The sequence below is a fragment of the Petromyzon marinus genome, unplaced genomic scaffold (genome assembly GCF_048934315.1).
Source record: "Petromyzon marinus isolate PM22_M1 ecotype Great Lakes invasive population unplaced genomic scaffold, UKy_Petmar_22M1.pri1.0 PM_G_Scaffold_32, whole genome shotgun sequence".
NCBI classification, from domain to species: Eukaryota; Metazoa; Chordata; class Hyperoartia; order Petromyzontiformes; family Petromyzontidae; genus Petromyzon; species Petromyzon marinus.
Window position 1 is genome coordinate 817,323 of NW_027422895.1, and position 24,085 is coordinate 841,407.

A 24,085-nucleotide genomic window follows, 5' to 3' on the forward strand; every position below is an offset into this window, starting at 1 on the left:
AGACAAAGGCGGACGGGCGTGGTGCTGGCTCCCCACCCCCACGTGTGCCATTCCAGTCTTCATAGGTGCTCGCTAACAACACTTGGCCAAACGGTCTGCTAAGGCTATACGGGGGATCTTTGCCTTTTGTACGTGTGCGTGCGTGTGTGTTAACGTGTGTCCGTGTGTACGTGCGTGTGTGCGTGTGTACGTGTGTCCGTGTGTGTACGTGTGTGCGTGTGTGTACGTGTGTGTGTGCGTGTGTACGTGTGTACGTGTGTGTACGTGTGTACGTGTGTGTACGTGTGTGTGTACGTGTGTACGTGTGTGTACATTTGTACGTGTGTGTGTACGTGCGCGTGTGTACGTGTGTGTACGTGTGTGTGTACGTGTGCGTGTGTACGTGCGTGTGTACGTGTGTACGTACGTGTGTGTGTGTACGTGTGCGTGTGTACGTGTGTGTGTACGTGTGTGTACGTGTACGTGTGTGTGTACGTGTGTACGTGTGTGTGTGTACGTGTGCACGTGTGTACGTGTGTGTGTACGTGTGTACGTGTGTGTGTACTTGTGTACGTGTGTGTGTACGTGTGTACGTGTGTGTGTGTACGTGTGTGTGTACGTGTGCGTGTACGCCGCAGCCCTTAGACTTTGAGACGTCATCGTCATACCAACTCATCGTCTTCGTGGATAATGAGGAGCCGCTCGTGAAAACCATGCGGCCCCCTCCAGAGAGTACCGCCACCGTCACGGTGAGTGACCCCCACGGCCCCCACATGGCCCACGCACGGCCCCCCCACGGTCTTCCCGTGCCACCCGCACCCGGCTCTGGACACCTGCGAGCTGCTCAAGAGCTTCACAGCTGCTGGGATTCTCCCGCCACGAAACAAAGATTCCTGCGGAAAAGCCGCCACCTCCGACCTCTCCCCGTGTCTCTCCCCGCATCTCTCCCCGCATCTCTCCCCGCATCTCTCCCTGTGTCTCTCCCCATACCTATCTCCATGTTTTTACCCGCGTCTTTCCTCGTACCTATCTCCATGTTTTTACCCATGTCTCTCCCGTACCTATCTCCATGTTCTTACCTGTGTCTCTCCCCGTACCTATCTCCATGTTTTCCCTGTGTCTCTCCCCGTGCGCGTCTCTCCCCGCATCTCTCCCCGCATCTCTCCCCGCATATCTCCCCGTGTCTCTCCCCATATCTATCTCCATGTTTTTCCCTGTGTCTCTCCCCGTACCTATCTCCATGTTTTTCCCCGTGTCTCTCCCCGTACCTATCTCCATGTTTTTCCCCGTGTCTCTCCCCATGCGCGTCTCTCCCCGCATCTCTCCCCGTGTCTCTCCCCGTACCTATCTCCATGTTTTTCCCCATGTCTCTCCCTGTACCTATCTCCATGTTTTTACCCGTGTCTCTCCCCGTACCTATCTCCATGTTTTTCCCTGTGTCTCTCCCCGTGCCTATCTCCATGTTTTTCCCCGTGTCTCTCCCCTTACCTATCTCCATGTTTTTCCCCACGTCTCTCCCCGTACCTATCTCCATGTTTTTCCCCGTGTCTCTCCCCGTTCCTATATCCATGTTTTTCCCCGTGTCTCTCCCCGTGCGTGTCTCTCCCCGCATCTCTCCCCGTGTCTCTCCCCGTACCTATCTCCATGTTTTTCCCCGTGTCTCTCCCCGTACCTATCTCCATGTTTTTCCCCGTGTCTCTCCCCGTCCCTATCTCCATGTTTTTCCCCGTGTCTCTCCCCGTACCTATCTCCATGTTTTTCCCCTCGTCTCTCCCCATACCTATCTCCATGTTTTTCCCCATGTCTCTCCCCATTCCTATCTCCATGTTTTTCCCCGTGTCTCTCCCCGTGCGCGTCTCTCCCCGCATCTCTCCCCGCATCTCTCCCCGTGTCTCTCCCCGTACCTATCTCCATGTTTTTCCCCGTGTCTCTCCCCGTACCTATCTCCATGTTTTTCCCCGTGTCTCTTCCCGTACCTATCTCTATGTTTTTCCCCGTGTCTCTCCCCGTGCGCCGCGTCTCTCCCCCCCACAGCTTGTCTCCCCGTGCGCCGTGTCTCTCCCCGGCAGGTGAGTGTTGAGGATGAGAACGAGGCTCCGCTGTTTGAGCCGCGGCTACAGCAGGTGATGCTGGCCGAAGGCCTCGCCCTGGGCAGTGCCGTCACCACCCTGGTGGCACGGGACCCGGACACCGCACAGAAGCAGAGCCTGCGGTGAGGACAACTCCCCGCCAAGCGGATAACAACCAAAACAACAACCACAACAACAACCACAACAACCACAACAACAACCACAACAACCAAAACAACAAGCAAAACAACCCCAACAACCACAACAACAACCACAACAACAACCACAACAACCTAAAAAGGACAGCGGGTCTGGGGGTACCTAGGGTCCGACCACTGTCCCACTAAGTCCCTGCCCTCACAAGGACGTCGGGTCTGGGGGTACCCAGGGTCCGACCACTGTCCCACTAAGTCCCTGCCCTCACAAGGACGTCGGGTCTGGGGGTACCCAGGGTCCGACCACTGTCCCACTAAGTCCCTGCCCTCACAAGGACGTCGGGTCTGGGGGTACCCAGGGTCCGACCACTGTCCCACTAAGTCCCTGCCCTCACAAGGACGTTGGGTCTGGGGGTACCCAGGGTCCGACCACTGTCCTACTAAGTCCCGGCCCTTACAAGGACGTGGGGTCTGGGGGTTCCCAGGGTCCGACCACTGTCCCACTAAGTCCCTGCCCTCACAAGGACGTCGGGTCTGGGGGTTCCCAGGGTCCTACTCTAAGCCCGGCGGTCTTCAGTCTTCGGCTTGGGGACGACTGCCGAACCCGTTCAAGGGTCCGGCTTTTATAACCCTCCAGGGTCTCTCCGCCCCTGGCCACGCCTCCCTTCCAGAATGTTCTGGGGGATCCTGGAATATTCCCCCAGCCCACCCCCTCTTGGGGTCTGGGGAACCCTAGCAGCCCACATACCACCCCCTGCTGATGTATGTCTGCTACTGCAGGTAAGTTACCACAGTCTGTTCATGGCGTGATACTAGACAACACTATACAATACTATACACTACACACTACACTTCACACTACACTATACACTACACTACTATACACGACACTATACACTACTATACACTATACACTACTATACACTACACTACTATACACTACACTATACACTACACTATACTCGCTAACAGCACTTGCCCCTACATCCTGTTGAGGCTACACGGTGGGGAATCTTCGTCTGTGTGTAGGTGTCTGCCTACTCGCCACTAACAGCACTCGCCGCGACAGTCCGTCGAGGCTACCTGGGGGATCTTTGTGCGTGCGTGCAGCTACCGCAAGCTGCGGGTGCCGGGCGACTGGCTTGACATCGACGCGGCCGACGGCGCGGTGAGCACGGCGGCGGAGCTCGACCGCGAGTCGCCTCTCGTGCAGCGCAACGTCTACACAGCCACGTTCCTGGCGACTGACGACGGTGCGGGGTTACAGGGGAGCGGGGCCCGCGGCCACGCCCACGCTCACAGCCACGCTCGCCGTCGCTGCGTGTGTTTGTGTGTACGTGTGTGTGTACATGTGTAGAGGTTCACTTCTGAGACGCTGGTAGTAGGAGGCACACACACACAAGTTTGTTCTACACTTTTAGACACTCTGTTCACACATGGGATCACTGCAGATGGGTCAGGACGCTCGGCATGCTGCCTGACCCACAATGCCGAGCGTGAAGAGCGAGGACCCAGGGGAAGGCGCGGCAGCGAGGACTCCACTCCAGCAGACGGCCCCGACCCGGCCTCGGGACCTCCCTTTTATGGCCCCCGGCGTGGCCTGGCCACGCCCTCGGCCACGCCCCCTTCTGAAACCTACCAGAAGGTGTCTAGGCCGTGCCCCACGTGTCCCATCTGTCACCTTTGGCCTATCACGTGCCCTGCAAGCCAGCCGGGCTGCTACGTCCTCTGACAGCCACCAGCACTACGCCCCCTAGGTCCCGTTTCATGACATTGCATGCCCTGCTGGCAGAGAGGGCTACTGCACCCACAATTCCCCTCTCTGTAACCAACGCTACGCCCCCTAGTGACCCACCTTCACTACATTTTATGTGTGTACGTGTGTGTGTGTACGTGTGCGTGCGTGTGTGTGTACGTACGTGTGTGGTGTGTGGCGTGTGTACGTGTGTACGTGTGTGTGTGTGTGCCTGTGTGTGCGTGCGTGTGTGTGTACGTACGTGTGTGGTGTGTGCATGTGCACGTGTGTTGTGCGTGCGTGTGTGTGTACGTGCGTGTGTGTGTACGTACGTGTGTGTGTGTACGTGTGTGTACGTGTGTGTACGTGCGTGTGTGTGTATACGTGTGTGTACGTGTGTGCGCGTGTGTATGTACATGTGTGTGTGTGCGTGTGTGTGTGTACGTGTGTGTACGTGTGTGTGTGTACGTGTGTGTGTGTGTGCGTGCGTGTGTGTACGTGTGTGTGTACGTGTGTGCGTACGTGTGTACGTGTGTGTGTGTGCGTGCGTGTGTGTACGTGTGTGTGTGTGCGTGCGTGCGCACGTCGCGACGGTGGAGCAGGCTCTCCCGTCGCGAGCGGCACCGCCACGCTGGAGTTGCTGCTGAGCGATGTCAACGACAACGCCCCCACGGCCGCCGTGTGGCCGCGTGTACGTGTGTGTGTGTGTGTACGTGTGTTTGTGTGTGTGCGTGTGTGTACGTGTGTGTGTACGTGTGTGTGTGTGTACTTGTGTGTGTGTACGTGTGTGTGTATGTGTGTGTGTACATGTGTGTGTACATGTGTGTGTGTACGTGTGTGTACGTGTGTGTGTGTGTACGTGTGTGTACGTGTGTATGTGTGCGTGTGTGTGAGCAGGCTCCCCCGTCACGAGCGGTACCGCCACGCTGGAGTTGCTGCTGAGCGACGTCAACGACAACGCCCCCACGGCCGCCGTGTGGCCGCGTGGGGCCGCCGCGTGCCCCCGCACCGGCGTCGCCGTCGTCGCCTCGGACGCCGACGAGGACCCCAACGGCCGCCCCTTCCGCTTCTGGCTGGCGCCCGGCGGCGACGACGACTGGACGCTCCGCCAGGTCGACGGTGAGCGCGGCCGGGGGTGGGGGGGAACGCACCGCTCGGGAGATGGCACTCGCCGTCGTCGTCATTGTCATCATCATTGTCGTCATCGTCGTCATCATCAACGTCGTCGTCATTATCATTATCGACGTCGTCATCGTCGTTATTGTTGTCGTCGTCATCGCCGTCATCATCGTCATTATGAACGTCATCGTCATCGTCGTCATCATCATTGTCATTGTCGTCATCGTCGTCATCATCAACGTCGTCATCATTGTCGTCTTCTTTGGTTCTTTCGGTAAGTTCACGTAGAATGAGAATAAAATAATAAAATAACACAATAAAATTCTCATGACATTTCGGCCACAGGTGAAAGGTACAGACCTGTCGGGACGACAGAGCTTCAATGAACGATGTTAAGATTTGTAGCGACTTTAAGCTGGTTGGGAGAAGTGAGGCACCTTGACAAAGGTGTTTACATATTAAATAGCTGAGGGATTAGCTTGTGACTGGTCACAAGAATGGCTATGTTAAAGTTAAAACCTACACATCCACAGAAGCAACTAGTAATTTAGCATTGAAATAGCTAAGGGATTAGCTTGTGACTGGTCACAGAAATAGATGTTAAAGTAAAGGCCTACACATCCACAGAGCTTCAATGAACGCTGTTAAAATTCGTAGCGACTTTAAGCTGGTTGGGAGAAGTGAGGCACCTTGACAAAGGGGTTTACATATCAAATAGCTGAGGGATTAGCTTGTGCGTGTGTGTGTACATGTGTGTAGCTTGTGACTGGTCACGGAAATGGCTATGTTAAAGTCAACAGCATTAATTGATCAGACCAAACAGTTCTCATTGAAACCCTCTGCTGCCAGACCACCAAGATTATATGGCCTCCCAAAGATACACAAAGAAGATACACCCCTTCTTCTTTGGTTCTTTCGGTAAAGTCACGTAGAATGAGAATAAAATAATAAATTGATAAAATAAAATAACACAATAATATTCTCACGACGTTTCGGCCACAACACAAGCGGCCTTCATCAGGTGAAGGGACGAGACTGTCTGGAGGACAGCGCTGGAGTGAAAAAGCCACGCTCAGATCGCGACCTTTAAGCTGTGTGAGACGAAACAAAGCACCTTGACAAAAGAATTAGCATATAATTTATCATTGAAATGGCTGAGTGATTAGCTTGTGACTGGTCACAGAAATGGCTATGTTAAAGTTAAAGCATACACATCCGCAGAGGCACCCCTTGACAAAGGAATTAGCATAGAATTTAGCATTGAAATAGCTAAGTTAAAGCATACACATCCGCAGAGGCACCCCTTGACAAAAGAATTAGCATAGAATTTAGCATTGAAATAGCTGAGTGATTAGCTTGTAACTGGTCACAGAAATAGCTATGTTAAAGTCAGAGCATACACATTCACAGAGGCACCTAGTACAAATCAAACAGGAGAATTTAGCATTGAAATAACTAGGCGAATTTAGCATTGAAATAACTGAGTGATTAGCTTGTGACTGGTCACAGAAATGGCTATGTTGAAGTCAAGGCCTACACATCTGAGCTATTCACAGTAACTGGGTATACACTACAATATATAATGAATACTACATAGTGAACCAATAAAAAACTAAAATATAAATTACCTCAATGTTATCAATAAACTCTATATATTCTCCAATCAGCTAAGCTACCAACAATAAGTCGTTATATATCACAATGCTATATGGCGAAAAAAATGGGTGGATTCTTACCCTCAACTTTAGCAACACGGATAGCTACGGGCCCCGTTCAGATGGACGAGTTCATCTATGGTCGGAACAGAGGAGGGGGAGAGAGACAGCTGCGAGGCGCTGTTATACTCCATGTTGTAAACCATACCATTAACCGTGGTGTGAGAGGTATTAAGAGTCAATGTCAGCGAAAGAGCTGCGGTCTGAAGGTCATCGTAAAATACAATTAATTAAGAACGGAAATGGTTTAAAACATCTTTCCAATGGTTACTAAGCCAGAATCCATCTTCTCGGTTGAAATTGTCTCTGTGCTTGTATATGTGAATGGCCTCATCAACGAATCTCTCATGGTAGCCGGTTGGTTTGCAAAGAACCTCCGTCTTGGAGCAGTCAATGTCATGTGAGCCCACTGAATTATAACAATGATCTGTCACGGCAGAGGAGTTCGTTCTACCGTGTTTCAAGTCTGCTTTATGTTCGCGGATGCGGTCCGAGATATGTTGTTTGGTTTCTCCAATGTAGCTACTACCACAGAGGCACTTTAGTTTGTAAACGCCCGGGTACTGTATGTCTGGAACAGCATCTTTTACAGATGGAACTAGATCACGGATTTTATGTACTGTGTTGAATCGGACCTGGATCTTGTGTTTATTCAGGATTTTGGAGATCTTTTTAGTGACCTCTGCAATGTAGGGTAAGGTGATGGTTTTGAGTGACTCCACAAGAGGATCCTTCTTCATGACTGGAGTGATGGCTTTGCGGATTGTGTAGTCGGAGTAACCATTAGCCCTGAGAGCCTGGTGTACGTGCTTGAGTTCACTGGTAATGTGTTCCTGGTCGGAAATGCATTGGGCTCTATGGTATAGAGTCTTGATGAGGGAGTTCTTCTGGGATGGATGGTGGTGGCAATCCGGTTTCAAGTAAGCATCTGTATGGGTAGCTTTCCTGTAGACAGAGTGGCTCATTGAACCATCATGTCTCCTTTTAATTAAGACATCCAAAAAGAGTGGTTTGCCATCTTTTTCGACCTCCATGATAAATCTGATGGCTGGGTGTATGGAATTGATGTGGTCCCCCCTATCTCCGGTTGTAGCCAACGTATTCATGGAAAAATTTGAAACTGACGCCATCTAGACTGCCACTCTACGCCCGACCTTATGGAAGAGGTACGTGGATGACACCTTTGTCATCTGGCCACATGGCCAGCCTGCTCTAGACCAATTCCGCGACCACATCAATTCCATACACCCAGCCATCAGATTTACCATGGAGGTCGAAAAAAATGGAGGTGGAGGTGACGCTTGCCATTGTTGTTGTTTTGATTTAAATCTTTCCTGACTGCAGGGATTCATATTCTTGCTTCTCTCGGTAAAGTCACCACCACGTAGAAGGGAAACAATAAAATAATAAAAATATAAAACAATAAAATTATCACGACGTTTCGACTGCAACACAAGCAATCATCGTCAGGTGTGAAAAACACAGCGAGAACATTCGAAATTTTCTTGCTGTGGTTTTTCTTGCTGTGGTTTCCACACCTGACGATGATTGCTTGTGCTGCAGTCGAAACGTCGTGAGAATTTCATCGTTTTATTTTTAAATTATTTTATTGTTTCCCTTTCTACGTGGTGACTTTACCGAAAGAACCAAGAATATTGTTTCTAGATTTGAAGCTTTTGTGACTGCAAAGATCCATGCTCTTTGGTTCTATTCGGTAAAGTCACGTAGGTAAAATTAAAAGAACAACACAAGTGGCCTTCATCAGGTGAAGGGACCGTGCTGTCATGAGGACAGCGTTGGAGTGCGGTCCCTTCACCTGATGAAGGCCACTTGTGTTGTGGCCAAAACGTCGTGATTTTTGTTGTTTTATTTTTTACCTACGTGGTGACTTTACCGAATAGAACCAAGAATAATGTTGTTGTTGTTTACTTCCTCGCCCCTCCCCCCGGCACCTCCGACGGCCCCGCGTCTGTCCACGTGCTGCGTCCCCCCGGCGGCGGCGGCGGCGCAGGCAACAGCTCGCAGCTGCTGGCCAAGTCGTCGCTGGCGGAGGGGCTCCACTGGGTGGCGCTGCTCGTCGGGGACTCGGGCATGCCGCCGCTGAGCGCCGTGCGGCAGCTGCAGGTGGCGCTCTGCGCCGCGTGCGACCGCCGCGGCCGCTGCCTCCACGCCAGCGCCGCCAGCGGAGCCGCCAGCGCCGTCTCGGCCATCGTCGTGTTGGTGATCTTACTGGGTCAGCTCCTCACTCACTCCTACTACTCACTCACTCCTTCTCCTCCTCCTCCTCCTCCTCCTCCCTCACTCACTCCTCACTCACTCACTCACTCCTCCTTCTCCTTCACTCACTCACTCCTCACTCACTCACTCCTCCTTCTCCTCCTCCTCCTCCTCCTCCTCCTCCCTCACTCACTCCTCACTCACTCACTCACTCCTCCTTCTCCTTCACTCACTCACTCCTCACTCACTCACTCCTCCTTCTCCTCCCTCCCCCTCCTCCCTCTCCTCATCCGCCCTCCTCCCGCACCTCATCCTGACCCACGACCCCCGCTCCGACCCCGTGACCCCGGCACCTCATCTTGACCCACGACCCCGCTCCGACCCCGTGACCCCGCCCTGCCCCCACACCTCATCCTGACCCACGACCCCCGCTCCGACCTCGTGACCCCGTGACCCCCGCACAGGCGTTCTAGGCTCCCTTCTCTTGGCGTTGGCGTTGAAACGGCGTCGCCATGGAGACAAAGTGGGCAGGTGGAGCCTCGCGGAGCCGCTCGTAAATGCGGCCACCGACTACACGGAGCAGGGTGGGGGGGAGGAGGATCGGGTGAGGTGGTGACATCACCCACAGTGACATCACCCACTGTGACACCACCCACAGTGACACCACCCACAGTGACACCACCCACAGTGACACCACCCACAGTGATACCACCCACGGTGACACCACCCACGGTGACACCACCCACAGTGACATCACCCACAGTGACACCACCCACAGTGACACCACCCACAGTGACACCACCCACAGTGACATCACCCACAGTGATACCGCCCACGGTGACACCACCCACGGTGACACCACCCACGGTGACACCACCCACAGTGACATCACCCACAGTGACACCACCCACAGTGACATCACCCACAGTGACACCACCCACAGTGACACCACCCACAGTGACATCACCCACAGTGACACCACCCACAGTGACACCAACAACAACAACCGCCATTCACCACTAAGTGGCGGTGACATCACCACGACGCTTGTGCCAGGCTATGTGCATCCTGAGGCCGCGTGAAGTGTCGAACGCCAGCGGGCAGGATGTCACGGGGCAGACCCAGGTGCCACGGGTCGACTGACTGTGCCAACTTGCTATGCTTTAGCCACCCAGCGCTCCGCTCATTGTTGTGAGTGTCGCTCCTCCGCCCTCCGTTGTTGTTGGAGGGCGAATGCCTCCAACTGCCCAGTAGCAGCGTCCTTCACAAGCCTCCACAGAGGCCAATCTTGACACCGCTGGTACCAGTCATCGGCAAGTCCACTCATCTCCACGTCCTCCTGTACCACATCACTCCATCCCTTCTCTAGCCCGTGCCGCACCCGTTTAACCCCCTCGATCCGGCCGAACAAAAGCTGTTTCGGCATGCGGTGGCTGGGCATGCGGGCTACATGACCCAGCCATCGCATTTCAAGGATTTTTGAGCTCCTCACACAAACCAGCCTGGTTAAACCCAGGATGGATCGTAGGCAGGCTAGCCTAAATGTTTCTAACCGGCGAAGATGTTCCATTAGGGGGGTCCACGTTTCGCAAGCGTAGAGAAGGAAGGGAATGACCGTGGCCGAGAAGACCTGAGGCTTAGTGCGGAGCGACAGACCAGGTAGCTTCCACACAGCGTTACGCAACCGATGAAAAGATATTGCCGCACAACTGTGACACAGTGACACCACCCACAGTGACACGGACGATGCGGTGTAATGAGATGGCGTGCGCTGAGACTGTGATGAGGCTGTGGTGAGGCTGTGGTGAGGCTGCGGTGAGACTGTGGTGAGGCTGTGGTGAGACTGTGGTGAGACTGCGGTGAGGCTGTGGTGAGGCCGTGGTGAGACTGTGGTGAGGCTGTGGTGAGACTGTGGTGAGACTGCGGTGAGGCTGTGGTGAGGCCGTGGTGAGACTGTGGTGAGGCTGTGGTGAGACTGTGGTGAGGCTGCGGTGTCTGCACTGCAGGACTACGATGCGACGTTGCTGCGCTTTGAACCACCGCCGTCACCGCCGTCACCGCCGTCACCGCCGTCACCGCCGTGCGGCGATTGTCCCGGATCACTCCGCCTGGAAGAGACCGTGCTGTCCAGAGACATGGCAGCCTTCATCGGCAAGGTCGGTGCCACCGCCACCATCACAACAACACTCACTTGAACAACATCACCACCATCACACACCGCTCACTTGAACATCATCACACACCACTCACTTGAACATCATCACCACCATCACCATCACACAACACTCACTTGAACCACCACCACCACCATCACACAACAACAACAACCGCCATTCGCCACTAAGTGGCGGTGACGTCACCACGACGCTTGTGCCAGAACATGAGCACCTTGAGGCCACGTGGAGTGTCGAACGCCCGCTGGCAGGAGGTCACGGGGCAGACCCAGGTGCCACGGGTCGACTGACTGAGATGACTGGCTGATGCACCACCTGTGCCTCCTACTGTGCCAACCTGCTGTGCTTTAGCCACCCGGCGCTCCGCTCGTTGTTGTGAGCGTCGCTCCTCTGCCCTCCGTTGTTGTTGGAGGGCGACTACCTCCAACTGCCCAGTAGCGTCCTTCACGAGCCTCCTCCACAGAGGCCGATCTTGACACCGCTGGTACCAGTCATCGGCAAGTCCACTCAGCTCCACGTCCTTCTGTACCACATCACTCCATCTCTTCTCTAGCCTGTGCCGCGCCCGTTTAGCCCCCTCGATCCGGCCGAACAAAAGCTGTTTCGGCATGCGGTGGCTGGGCATGCGGGCTACATGACCCAGCCATCGCAGCCTTGCCCGCCGGAGGAGCTCACCGATGGGACCTTGCCCAGATCTTTCAAGGATTTGTGAGCTCCTCACACAATCCAGTCTGGTTAAACCCAGGATGGATCGTAGGCAGGCCAGCCTAAATGTTTCTAACCGGCGAAGATGTCCCATTAGGGGGGTCCACGTTTCGCAAGCATAGAGAAGGGAGGGAATGACCGTGGCCGAGAAGACCTGAAGCTTAGTGCGGAGCGACAGACCAGGTAGCGTCCACACAGCGTTACGCAACCGATGAATAGATAGCTGCTCGACTGATTCGGAGTGAGACCTCTGCTGTTAAACTGGAGCCGGTCATAAGCACACTTCCCAGGTATGGGAAACTCTCCACTCTCTCCACAACTGCCCCGTCACCGATTGGGAGTTGTGGGGGTGGAGTGTCTGATGGTACAAAATACCCAGGCAGGTGCTTAGTTTTGGTGGGGCTGATGGTAAGGCCCCATCTCTTAGTGGCACGCTCTAGTCTCAGCAGCAGCGTCTCCAACTCCTCCTCTGAATGAGCAGCTATTACCAAATCATCAGCATACATAACGTGGTTGAGCAATAGGGAGCCATCCCTTGACCGCACCCGGGCATCGATCAGCCTCCCATTATATCTGTACCATATGGAGATTCCCCCAGTACAGCTATTGAAGGCTTCACGAACTACGTGGTCGAAATAGATGTTAAATAATGTGGGAGCCAGAGGACATCCCTGTCGCACCCCAAGGTGTACAGGGAAAGGCTCGGACTCCCGGCCACGTAGTTTTACCCGGGCCCGCTCACCATCATGAACGTCTTTAATGATTGTGAGCAGAGGGTCAGGTACTCCAAAAGCACGAAGAACAACCCAGAGCCCAGGCCTATTGATGGTATCATAGGCCTTGACCAGGTCAATAAAGCAGAGATGTAGGTCTTGCTGGAATTCCCTACACCTCTGCTGTAGCAGACGGACAGAGAATATGGCATCTGTGCAGGACCGCCCTTTCCTGAAACCGCATTGGGGCTCCGCAAGCCTCTCCTCAGCGTACCTGGCAAGGCGATGTTGAATAATCCTTGCCAGGACCTTTCCCAGCACACTGAGGAGTGAGATGCCCCTGTAGTTGTTACAGTCTGTGCGGTCCCCCTTCTTAAAGAGGGGGACCACCAGGGCATCCTTCCAATCCTGCGGAACCCATCCAGTGGTCCAGACTGTTGTTTTGATGTCATATAGGGCAGTCTGTGCACAAACTCCACCTTCCCTCAGCATTTCGCTTGAGAGATCATCTTTGCCCGTTGCCTTTCCTGGTCTCAGACTCCGGATCGCCCTCAGTACTTCCTGAACAGATGGCACTTCAGCCAGCCACTCACAGGGGGTGACTTCCAATATTTGAGGCACCGCAGCCTCAGCAGGGTCATCCTCACTTTGTGCCACGATGTTTTCCTGGCTGAGGGATTTTCCCTCCCCCAGGACCTCACAGAAATGCTCAGCAAATCTGCAAACCTGTTCCTGGGGGTCAGAGATTGGATCACCGTTTTTTCCCGTAATGATGGTAATAGGTGTGGCACTGCAGGTTACTTTTTTGATGGAGTTAAATAGAGATTTGTGATCGCGGGCCACTGAGGCAGACTCCATCTCCTCAGCAACCCGCGACCACCACTCATCCTTGCAGCGCCTCACGGCTCTCCGAACCTCCGAGTGAAGGTTGCGTAAGCCTCATTCTCTGACGTGGGATTCTGTAGCCGATGACAGTGGGCCTGTCGTTTTTTCTCAACCATCCTGAACACCTCCTCTGTCAGCCAGGGTCTCTGGGGAGGTCCTGACCACGTACCCAAAGCAGACATTGCAGCCACATGAGTCACAGTTCTAAACCTCGCCTATTTACGCTCGACATCAGGAGGAGTGCGGGACGATGCCAACCCCAGCCGCAGGCAATGATGAAATTCTCACTTGCAACTTTCATCAGATAACCGAGACCAGGCCACTTTTGGTTGGAATGGGGTCCTGGATGTACACCCACCACCGGAGCGGAAGAATGGGCGGCGCATCTTACAGATGACAAGTCGATGGTCAGAGGGCAGATCAGCTCCACGGTAGGTCCTGGTGTCAAGGACATGGGCTCGCATCCGCTGGTCCGGCACTATGTAGTCCAGCAGATGTTCTTGCTTGGACCCGGCATGCATCCATGATGTTGTGTGGATGCGCCGATGCTGGAACAGCATGTTGGTAATTACAAGTCCATGGGCTGCACAAAAATCTAGCAGCCTCCTACCGTTGTTATTAAGCTGATCCGGCCCATGCCCTCCAATCACTCCAGGCCAGGTGACACCATCATGACCAACTCAGGCATTGAAGTCACCCAACAAGATGACTCTATCCCGAGGGGCCACTTTGGCCAGCACCTGTGACAGGAGGCCATAGAAGGCATCTGACTCATCGGCTTTGCCTGCATCCCTCCACGGATGTTCGTCTTCGGTGGGGGCATAAGTAACCACGACCACCAATCCTCGCCTCCGATTGATGGGAAGGCGAGCCCAAAGTAGCCTGGGGTTTACAGCTTCCCACACCTCACCGCCACGCTCCCACGCCCCCTTCATTTTTTTGTTCAAAATAAGAGCCACACCCTGTTTGGCAGTCTCCTGCCCCGAGTAGAGAACTGTCCACCCCTCATGGTGGCAGGAGCCAGAACCGGTACACCGGACCTCCTAAATGCCACAGAGATCCAGGCGGTACCGGTCCAGCTCCCGACAGAGGAGTGGTAGCCTCTCCTCCGCAGTGAGCATTCAAATATTCCACGTGGCCATCCGTAGTGGCTTTTCGTTGTTTCTGGAGGAGCCCCGAGGGTTGAGATTCAATCTCCTGGCTCCGCCAATTGGGGTTTGGCCAGGAAACGTCATAGACGCCTGTCCCCCCGGGGCCTCCGGCACAAGCTTATTTGTTACATATGTAGTGTTGTAAGGATGAGCAGACTTCTTTAGGAGCACACTCTGTTTATTGTATTATTTCCTTATACAATGCTTAACACATACAGAGGGATATTCGGTCCCCTCACCCGATACCCTAGGGAGGTACAGCCTCCGGACTTGGCGGGACTCACACGTCTACCGCTAACCTCCTTGATACCTAAGGAGGTACAGCCTCCGGACTTGGCGGGACTCACACATCTACCGCTAACCTCCTTGATACCTAAGGAGGTACAACCTCCGGACTTGGCGGGACTCACACGTCTACCGCTATCCTAGTCCTCCGGCTAGGACCTAGGGGAGGCTATCTGACCCACCGCTGGCCCGGTGGGTCCTGACCACTGGGTATGCCGAGCCTTAGCCCTTAGAAGGGCTGGGAGGCTGGTCCAGGGTCCTAGCTAGGCTTCAGCCCAGTCTTCGTGCAGGGAAAGAACTCCCCGAGGTCCGTTGGGTCACCCGTCTTATACTCCTTCGTGGCCAGGTAGAACCAATCATACATTCCCACGTGGAACCGTCTGATTGGTTCGTACTAAACCCTGGCTACGATCCGTTTCACCTTGACTGACCCCAACCGTTGTACCCAGGGGTAATGCTGCACTGCCCTGGTGGCAATGCAGGTTACGCAACAGCGCGTAGTTAACACCTCTACATCACCCCCTCCTTCGGAAGCTCCAGCCGTCCTGGCTGCAACAATGGGAAACTCCGAAATTACCAATGGTAGAAGAATTGTGAGTGTGCCTCACGAACAACAAGAACAAGAACAATAAAACCCCTATAAATACCCCCCTTAACAACATAACGTATGTACAAGGCACTAGACATGCCAAAGAACATGATAACAACCGGCGAGATTTCGCGCGCGTGTGTTTCGCGGGACCATCGTAGGGGATGGCAGGCTTTGTCGGCGGCACAAGGGAAGGAGGAGGATGAGCAAGAGCATCCGGTGGGCCTTTAGGCATCTCCACACGGACACCTGCTGCTCCACGGTCCATTGAGGTTGAACGTGGCCTGCCTGGAGCCGTCACTCCCGCGTCATATGCAGGAGGAATGACACGCCTGCGCTGTGGATTAGGCACCAATGGGGCAACATCTGCCTCGTCGAACGCGTCGCACACTCGGCCCCCGTGTCGTGTGTGTTGTGGAGGGACGCGTGGCGTGACGAAGGGTTTCAACCGAGAGGGGTGAACGCACCAGCGACGCCGTCCCCAGCGAATTTTAACACATTGGGGACGCAGGACTTCCACTACCTCAACCGGGCCTCGCCATGGTCTGAGGAGTTTGGCCGACGTGGACACCGGCACCTGGGGGCAGTGGAGCCATGCCCTGTCTCCCGGTGCCCACGGATGCGTGTACGTCCGAGGGTCACGCAGTCGCAAATTCGCCCATTGGCGGGAAGCAGAATTTTCAATGGCGGCCTCCCGTGCCTCGGCCAACTTACGGAGGCTGAATCGCAAGTGGTCAACGAGCTTTGACTTTTGCGGTGGCTGTTCGATTTCCAGCCGAACGTCGGCGGGAGGAAAGGCATCCCTGCCATACATTAGAAAGAACGGGGAAAATCCCGTCGCCGCGTGAGGTGCCATACGGTATGCGGCGAGGACCCCCGGAACCTGCAAGTCCCAATCGAGGTGGGATTCATCGACCTGATGGCATAACATAGCGGTGAGAGTTCTATGAAGGCGCTCCACCATGCCGTCGGTCTGGGGATGGTAGGGCGAAGTGCGCACTTTCTTAGTGTCCAACAGGCGGCACACATCATTCAGCAAGGCTCCCGAAAAATTTCTTCCCTGATCGGTCAGCAACCGTTCTGATGCGCCCTTGTCCAGAACGTAGCCCTGAACAAAGGCGTCCACAACGGCCGCCGCCGACTGGTTGGGGAGGGCCCAGGCCATAGGCCAACGCGTAAAATACTCTACCCCAACCAGAAGGTACTTATTACCCCGTGGCGTAGTAGGAAAAGGGCCCAAAATATCGAGAGCCACCAACTCATTTGTACGAGAGACCGAAATGGGTTGCAGGGGTGGACATGCCGGTTTAGCCGGCGGTTTACGTTGCGCGCAATGGGTGCATCCCAGCAAAATGTCAGTGATGTCGCGCAGCATGCTCGGCCAGAAAAGTTGCAACCGCAACAACCCAATGGTCTTATGAACACCCAGATGCAATAAACGCTCATGCGCCGCCCATATGGCTTTGCATCGCAAGGCGGACGGCACGACGATTTTATGTTGACACGAGTCAGCATCCCAATGCATCAACAAGCCGTGCTTCATGACGAATGAATTAAATTTGCCCTGTCTTGGAGCCGCATTATTCGCGTGGCGACGCAACCTCAGTAACGACATGTCATCGCTCTGGTGCCGACTCCATTCGGCCAAAGTTAGCCCCAGCAAATCGTGACTGGCCATTGGATCTGCATGATCCGATATCGGCGCTGAGGCGGCGGGAAGCGTGGCTGACACCGTTGTGAGAGGCGTGACCTGCGCAGGCAGTGGCGGCTTACAACGGCCCGAGCCCAAAAAACATGCACATTTTTGAGCCAGCGGGAGGCGAGACAACGCATCGGCATTTGTGTGTTGTGCACCCCTACGGTAAGTGACATTGAAATCGTACTCCTGAAGGACATCGAGCCACCGAGAAAGCAGCCCGGACGGTTGGTCAACCCGCAGAGCGTACTGTAAAGCCGAATGATCAAATCGCATGGTAAAATGCTGACCATACAGGTACGGCCTGTATTGTTGAATAAAAAAAACAATGGCCAGCAGCTCACGTCTGGTCACACAGTATCTTTGTTCAGCAAGAGACAAGACTCTGCTACCATAGGCAACAACCCTTTCAATGCCATCAACTTTTTGGGACAGAACACCCCCAATCCCCGTATTGCTAGTGTCGGTGTCCAACACGAATGGCACGGAAAAATCGGGGTATGCAAGGGACGGTGCCGCCACGAGCGCGTTCCGCAAGGAGTCGAACGCGGCCTGTTCTGCGTCCCCCCAATGAAACGCCACCCCTTTTGACGTAAGGGCGTGGAGCGGCTTGGCAATTGTCGCGAAGCCAGCAACAAACCGGCGGTAGTACGACGCAAAACCAATAAAACTATGAACATTGCCCGCAGATGTAGGGGTCGGCCAATGTCGAACACATTTGTTTTTTTCAGGGTCGGTAGAGATGCCCAAGCGGCTAACTATGTGGCCCAGGTAGCGCACAGACTCACGCAGAAGATGACACTTCTGCGGCTTGGATTTCAAGTTAGCGGCCCGCATTTTCAAGAAGACAGCACGCAACCGTTCGATGTGTTCGCCGAACGTGCGGCTAAAGACGATGACGTCAAGATAAATGAGACATGAGTCCCACTGGAGCCCAGCGAGGACCAGCTCCATGAGCCTCTGGAACGTCCTGGGGCCGAGACGAGACCCATGGGCAATCTATTAAACTCGAAAAGCCCCTGTGGTGTCCGAAAAGCAGTCTTAGGTTTTGACGCTTCGTCGAGGGGGAGTTGCCAAAACCCCGACAGAAGGTCCAAGGTGGAGAAATAGTGCGCCCCTGCCAAGGCATCCAATGACTCGTCCATACGAGGGAGAGGGTAGGCGTCCGCTACCGAGATTTTATTTAGGCGCCGAAAATCAACGCAAAAACGGAGACTGCCATCATGCTTTTTGACCAGCACTATTGGAGCACCCCAGGGACTAGTGGAGGGAGAAATTATATCGGCCTCCAGCATGTCATCCACAGCCGATTTAACATGCTGTTTCTCCGCCGGGCTAAGCCGAAACGGGTTTTGTCGAATCGGGGCAGCATCACCAGTATCAATGTGGTGACGCAGCAGCTTGGTACAGCCAATATCAAATTTAGATTTATTGAAGACATCGGGCATTCTCGCAGAAGAGCGCGCAATTTAATTCGCTGCGAATGAGACAGATTACCCGTGTCTGTGCAAAGCGCGTCCAACCATCTCTCATCCGATTCGGAAGGAGGTGGGACCTGCGGCGTGTCATGCACGTGTCCCACGACTCCGGTCCCCAATGGCACCGGGGTCGCGTGAGCGAGCACAGTTCCTTGCGGAATGACGTTTGTGGACAATCCGACATTCAAAACCTGCAAGAACGGCTCCCTGTCGGCTGCTACGAGGGTCTGTGCAGCCACCAAATCTAACCCCTTAGCAGCTGCGTTTGAAGGCCCCAGCAAAATGCCATGTGCCGAGGCCTCCGGGGCTAGCGGTTTTTTAAGTTGCAAGGGCACGAGCATTTGTGTCCCTGGCGGAATGCGGACTGTGCTCGCAACAAACGTCTGCACCGAGGCACTAGCCATGCGCGGATGTGAGGGTGTGGACAAGAACGCCATCCGCCGACCCGACGGGAGTTCGATGCAGCCTTGATCTACAAGAATCTTAATAGGCATTTTCGCGAGAAAATCAGTGCCTAACAAACACGGCAAGGGAAGAAGAGACCAAAATAGGCCCTGCCAATTTAATGTCTCCAATCGAAATTTGCGCCCGAATTTACCCGATAATGCCCAGCGAACTGCCATTAGCGGCGAAACACGGGATAGAAACCCGTTTCAAGGGGCGGCATCGTACGGGCAGTATATTGTAAATCAAATCCGAAATGATCATAGCTGACGCGCCAGTATCGACTAACACGTGAAATTCCACACCCTCGATTGATCCGACAACCACGGACCAACCTGCCGTCGCCGCGACTACCCTATGGGCCAACTCAGACCACTGCCCAGGTCCGAGTGGCCGCGAACAAACACCAGAATACCCCCCATCACACGCCGAATCGCGAGCCCTTTTTATTGTGCGTTGCGGTGTGTATGGTGTGAATGCGGGCCGAGCGTGTGAGGCGTCGCGACTTGCCTGGTTTTGCCGCGATGCCGTGGACGTCCTGTAGTTCTGGCCCCGGGATGCGGAGTGGCGTTGTCGAGGCGCACGGCAGTCAGAGAAGATGTGGCCTCGTCGGCCACAGTTGAAGCACGTCACGTCGCCGCGTGGAGAAGGCCGTCCCCGCTGCTGGTCGTTGCGACGACCAGCGTGGTCGGACGATCGCACAGCCCGTTGACCTGGTCGCCATGAAGGCCCGGTCGGGGGAGAACTCGGCGTCCCTGCTGGCAGGCTCCGACGTCGAAGCCGAGGCGGCGATGGTCGATTCCGTGTGGAGCAGCAGATGTGCGTGGATGCACCGAGCGGCTCGTAGCGAGCACATACTGTCGTCATCCACCGCTTGGATGACGATGCGCAGCTCGCGCGCCAGCTCCAGCATCTTCTGGAGAATGATGGCGTCGATGGCCTCGTCGTCCATGCGAGGGTAACCCGCTCTTGCCATCGCCAGTAGAGCGGTCCGGAATGCCAACGGAGACTCTTTAGGGCGGCGTCGCCTGTCGTAAAATCGGCTGTGGACGTCGGATGGAGGCCCGTAGACGTCGGACATCCGTCGGAGGGCCGATTGAAGAGTCGCCCTTTTGTGCCTGGGGATGGTGAGGAGCGAGGCGAGAGCGTCGTCGTCCAGAGTGGCCGGTAGCGCTCGGAGCGCCTGTGCGTCCGACCAGCCCACCATCTCTTGGTGGCTCAGGAAGCGACGCTGGAACACCGCCCAGTCGCCCCCTTCAGATGTGAATTCCCGGAAGATGGGCAGGCGTTGTTGGAGGGCGGACGTCATCTCCCCCTCAGCTTGCACCGTCTCGAGCCGGAGATCGGCGATTTCCCGGCCGATAGAGTCTACTGTACCGTGTCGGTACAGTGATGACGCGGCGTCCGCTGAGGAACTTGAATTCGCAGCGTCGCGTGCTGATGACGTTGCGGGTTTTCATTGGCCCCCCGCGTTCCCAGGATGCCCCTGGCTTCCGCTTCCGGCGGGATCACGTGGTTCTCCGGCGGGAAAATCAAAATGTCCGCCCCGGCCGATAGCGGGAACGTCTGCCGGCGGTTGACTCGGCCTGCCCGCGACCTCCAAGTTGATCTCCTCGAGAATGGAGGCCGCGGCATGTAGGAGTTGAGCGAGACGGCCGTGTGCTGCCCTGAGTCCGTCCCCCATGGCAGGGGGAGCGACCGGCTGCTCAACCGGTGGCTGGGCGGCCGTCAACGCGGCAGCATTTTCAGTGGAGCTGGCGGTGCTTGCAGGTGAGACAGCGTTATCTTCGTTCTGGCTCCGCGCGTGGGCTGAACTTCTGGTTTCCATTTCCAACCACTCCTGACACCAGTTGTAGTGTTGTAAGGACGAGCAGACTTCTTAAGGAGGCACACTCTGTTTATTGTATTATTTCCTTATACAATGCTTAACACACACAGAGGGATATTCGGTCCCCTCACCCGATACCCTAGGGAGGTACAGCCTCCGGACTTGGCGGGACTCACACGTCTACTGCTAACCTCCTTGATACCTAAGGAGGTACAGCCTCCGGACTTGGCGGGACTCACACGTCTACCGCTAACCTCCTTGATACCTAAGGAGGTACAACCTCCGGACTTGGCGGGACTCACACGTCTACCGCTATCCTAGTCCTCCGGCTAGGACCTAGGGGAGGCTATCTGACCCACCGCTGGCCCGGTGGGTCCTGACCACTGGGTATGCCGAGCCTTAGCCCTTAGAAGGGCTGGGAGGCTGGTCCAGGGTCCTAGCTAGGCTTCAGCCTAGTCTTCTGTCTTCGTGCAGGGAGAGAACTCCCTGAGGTCCGTTGGGTCACCCGTCTTATACTCCTTCGTGGCCAGGTAAAACCAATCATACATTCCCACGTAGAACCGTCTGATTGGTTCGTACTAAACCCTGGCTACGATCCGTTTTACCTCGACTGACCCCAACCGTTGTACCCAGGGGTAATGCTGCACTGCCCTGGTGGAAATGCAGGTTACGCAACAGCGCGTAGTTAACACCTCTACACATATTTAAGTTTAAGTCGTAGTTTCGCGGTAATTTTTTGAAGGTGGAGGGGTTACCAGCCCCTCTACCCATCCAGAGCCCCCGTTTAGCCCCTGTGGTGGTCACAGACGCCATGAGGGGATGAACCAATCGGAATTAGCCCTCCCCCCACAGCACTGTCCACGACAGAGTTGCCCGTCCGGCACCGCGAGGAGGTAGGGGGTTGAACACCATCACCATCATCACACCACTCACTTGGAACATCACCATCACAACACTCACTTGAACATCATCACCATCACACACCACTCACTTGAACACCATCACCACCATCACACACCACTCACTTGAACACCATCACCACCGTCACACACCACTCACTTGAACATCATCACCACCATCACCACCATCACACACCACTCACTTGAACACCATCACCACCATCACACACCATTCACTTGAACCACCATCACACACCACTCACTTGAACCATCACCATCACCACCATCACAACACTCACTTGAACACCATCACACACCACTCACTTGAACATCACCACCATCACCACCATCACACACCACTCACTTGAACACCATCACCATCACACACCACTCACTTGAACATCACCACCATCACCACCATCACACACCACTCACTTGAACACCATCACCATCACACACCACTCACTTGAACATCACCACCATCACCACCATCACACACCACTTACTTGAACCACCACCGCTGCACCTGCAGAGTTTGCGTGCGGCCGATGCCGATGAGATGTCACCTCCGTACGACTCGCTGGCCGTCTTCGCGTACGAGGGCTCCGGCTCCGAGGCCGGCTCACTGAGCTCACTGAGCTCACTGAGCTCCTCACTGAGCTCCTCACTGAGCGGCTCCTCACCGTGGGACGCCGACCACAGCCACGGGGTCCTGGACACGTGGGGGCCGAACTTCTTCCACAATCTGTCGGACTTCCACAAGCTGGCGGACTTGTACGCTGGCGACTCAGACTGAGAACATCCACTACTACCACTATCACCACTACTACTACACTCACTACTACCACTGCAACTACCACTACTACCACTACAACTACACTCACCACTACTACTACCACTACCACCACTATCACCACTACTACCACTATCACCACTACCACTACTATTACACTCACCACTACTACTACCACCACTACTACCACTACAACTACACTCACCACTACTACTACCACCACTACTACCACTACTACCACTACACTCACCACTACTACTACCACTACCACCACTACTACTACCATCACTATCACCACTACCACCACTACCACCACACCTACCACTACCACCACACCCACCACTACCACCACACCCACCACTACCACCACACCCACCACTACAACCACTACTACCACTACCACCACTACTACCACTATTACCACCACACCCACCACTACCACCACTACTACCACTATCACAACTACTACCACTACTACTACCACTACTACCACTACCATCACTATTACCACTACTACCACCACTACCACCACTATCACCACTACCACCACTACCACCACACCCACCACTACCACCACTATCACCACACCCACCACTACCACCACACCCACCTCACGTCCTGCTGCTGATGTTGATGTTTCAGTTCTGTTTTTAATCCGCCCTTGAGGACAATAGCGTCGTTTGATTATCAAGGGCGTAGTTTAATTATTATAAATTAAGAACCTTAGCTTGATTGATCACTTGCGCTGGTGAGGAATGACACCACCGTGACACTCGTCACGGAACAACAACACATCGTACGGTCCACATGATGTACCGCACAAGCAGCAGAGCAATCCCGTACCGTAATGCCGTACCACCGTGCTCTCACCCTTGCGGGGTAGGCAGAGACTGCTAGTCACGGTGGCTAGGAGATGAACCCACGACCTCCTGGTACGCAGGAGGTTGTGGGTTCACTCCAGACCCTGACACGGCCTCCTGCTGCTGCTCCTGTATATTTGGAGTTTGCGCGTCTCCCCATGGCAGTGCGAGTTTTCTCATGTGCTCCGGTGTTTTCCCCCGCTCCGCATTTAGAAACAACGTCTCTACGGCATGTTTATTTTTCGTGAGCATTTAGCTGCTGCTGTAAGTGTTCCACGCGTTGAGTTATCACTTCTCTATTTTTGTTATATACATGTGTACCCGGTAAAATAAAAAAAATAAACGTTTCTCAGTATCGCGGTCACAGCGCGCGCCCCTTGTACCACGATGTTCGCGAACGTCACCTCGACTCTAAACGCCGCTTTTTTTTTCGCGCCCGTTTAAGAAGGGGGGGGTCAGGTCGTCGCGTCGAGTTTAAAATGTTTCATCTTCTTTGCTTTCGGTAAAGTCACGTAGAATGAGAATAAAATAATAAATTGATAAAATAAAATAACACAATAATATTCTCACGACGTTTCGGCCACAACACAAGTGGC

The 24,085-nt window shown here is 54.5% G+C and overlaps 1 protein-coding gene across 1 annotated transcript; it reads left to right on the forward strand.

Moving 5' to 3' along the window:
* Positions 1–673: 673 nt before the first annotated feature.
* Positions 674–23,853, forward strand: LOC142915535 (cadherin-2-like). Its single transcript, XM_076061300.1, has 8 exons — positions 674–728; positions 2,049–2,191; positions 3,314–3,456; positions 4,836–5,057; positions 8,784–9,005; positions 9,454–9,593; positions 10,996–11,145; positions 22,369–23,853. The coding sequence occupies exons 1-8, from the start codon at positions 693–695 to the stop codon at positions 22,630–22,632; spliced, it is 1,320 nt and encodes a 439-aa protein (XP_075917415.1). The 5' UTR covers positions 674–692; the 3' UTR covers positions 22,633–23,853.
* The last annotated feature ends 232 nt before the right edge of the window (positions 23,854–24,085 follow it).

Coding starts and splice junctions, on each gene's coding strand:
- LOC142915535 (XM_076061300.1), top strand. CDS start 693: ATGCGGCCCCCTCCAGAGAGTACCGCCACCGTCACG. Junction 3,457..4,835: donor GTTCCTGGCGACTGACGACG/GTGCGGGGTTAC, acceptor GTGTGTGAGCAG/GCTCCCCCGTCACGAGCGGT. Junction 9,006..9,453: donor CGTGTTGGTGATCTTACTGG/GTCAGCTCCTCA, acceptor ACCCCCGCACAG/GCGTTCTAGGCTCCCTTCTC.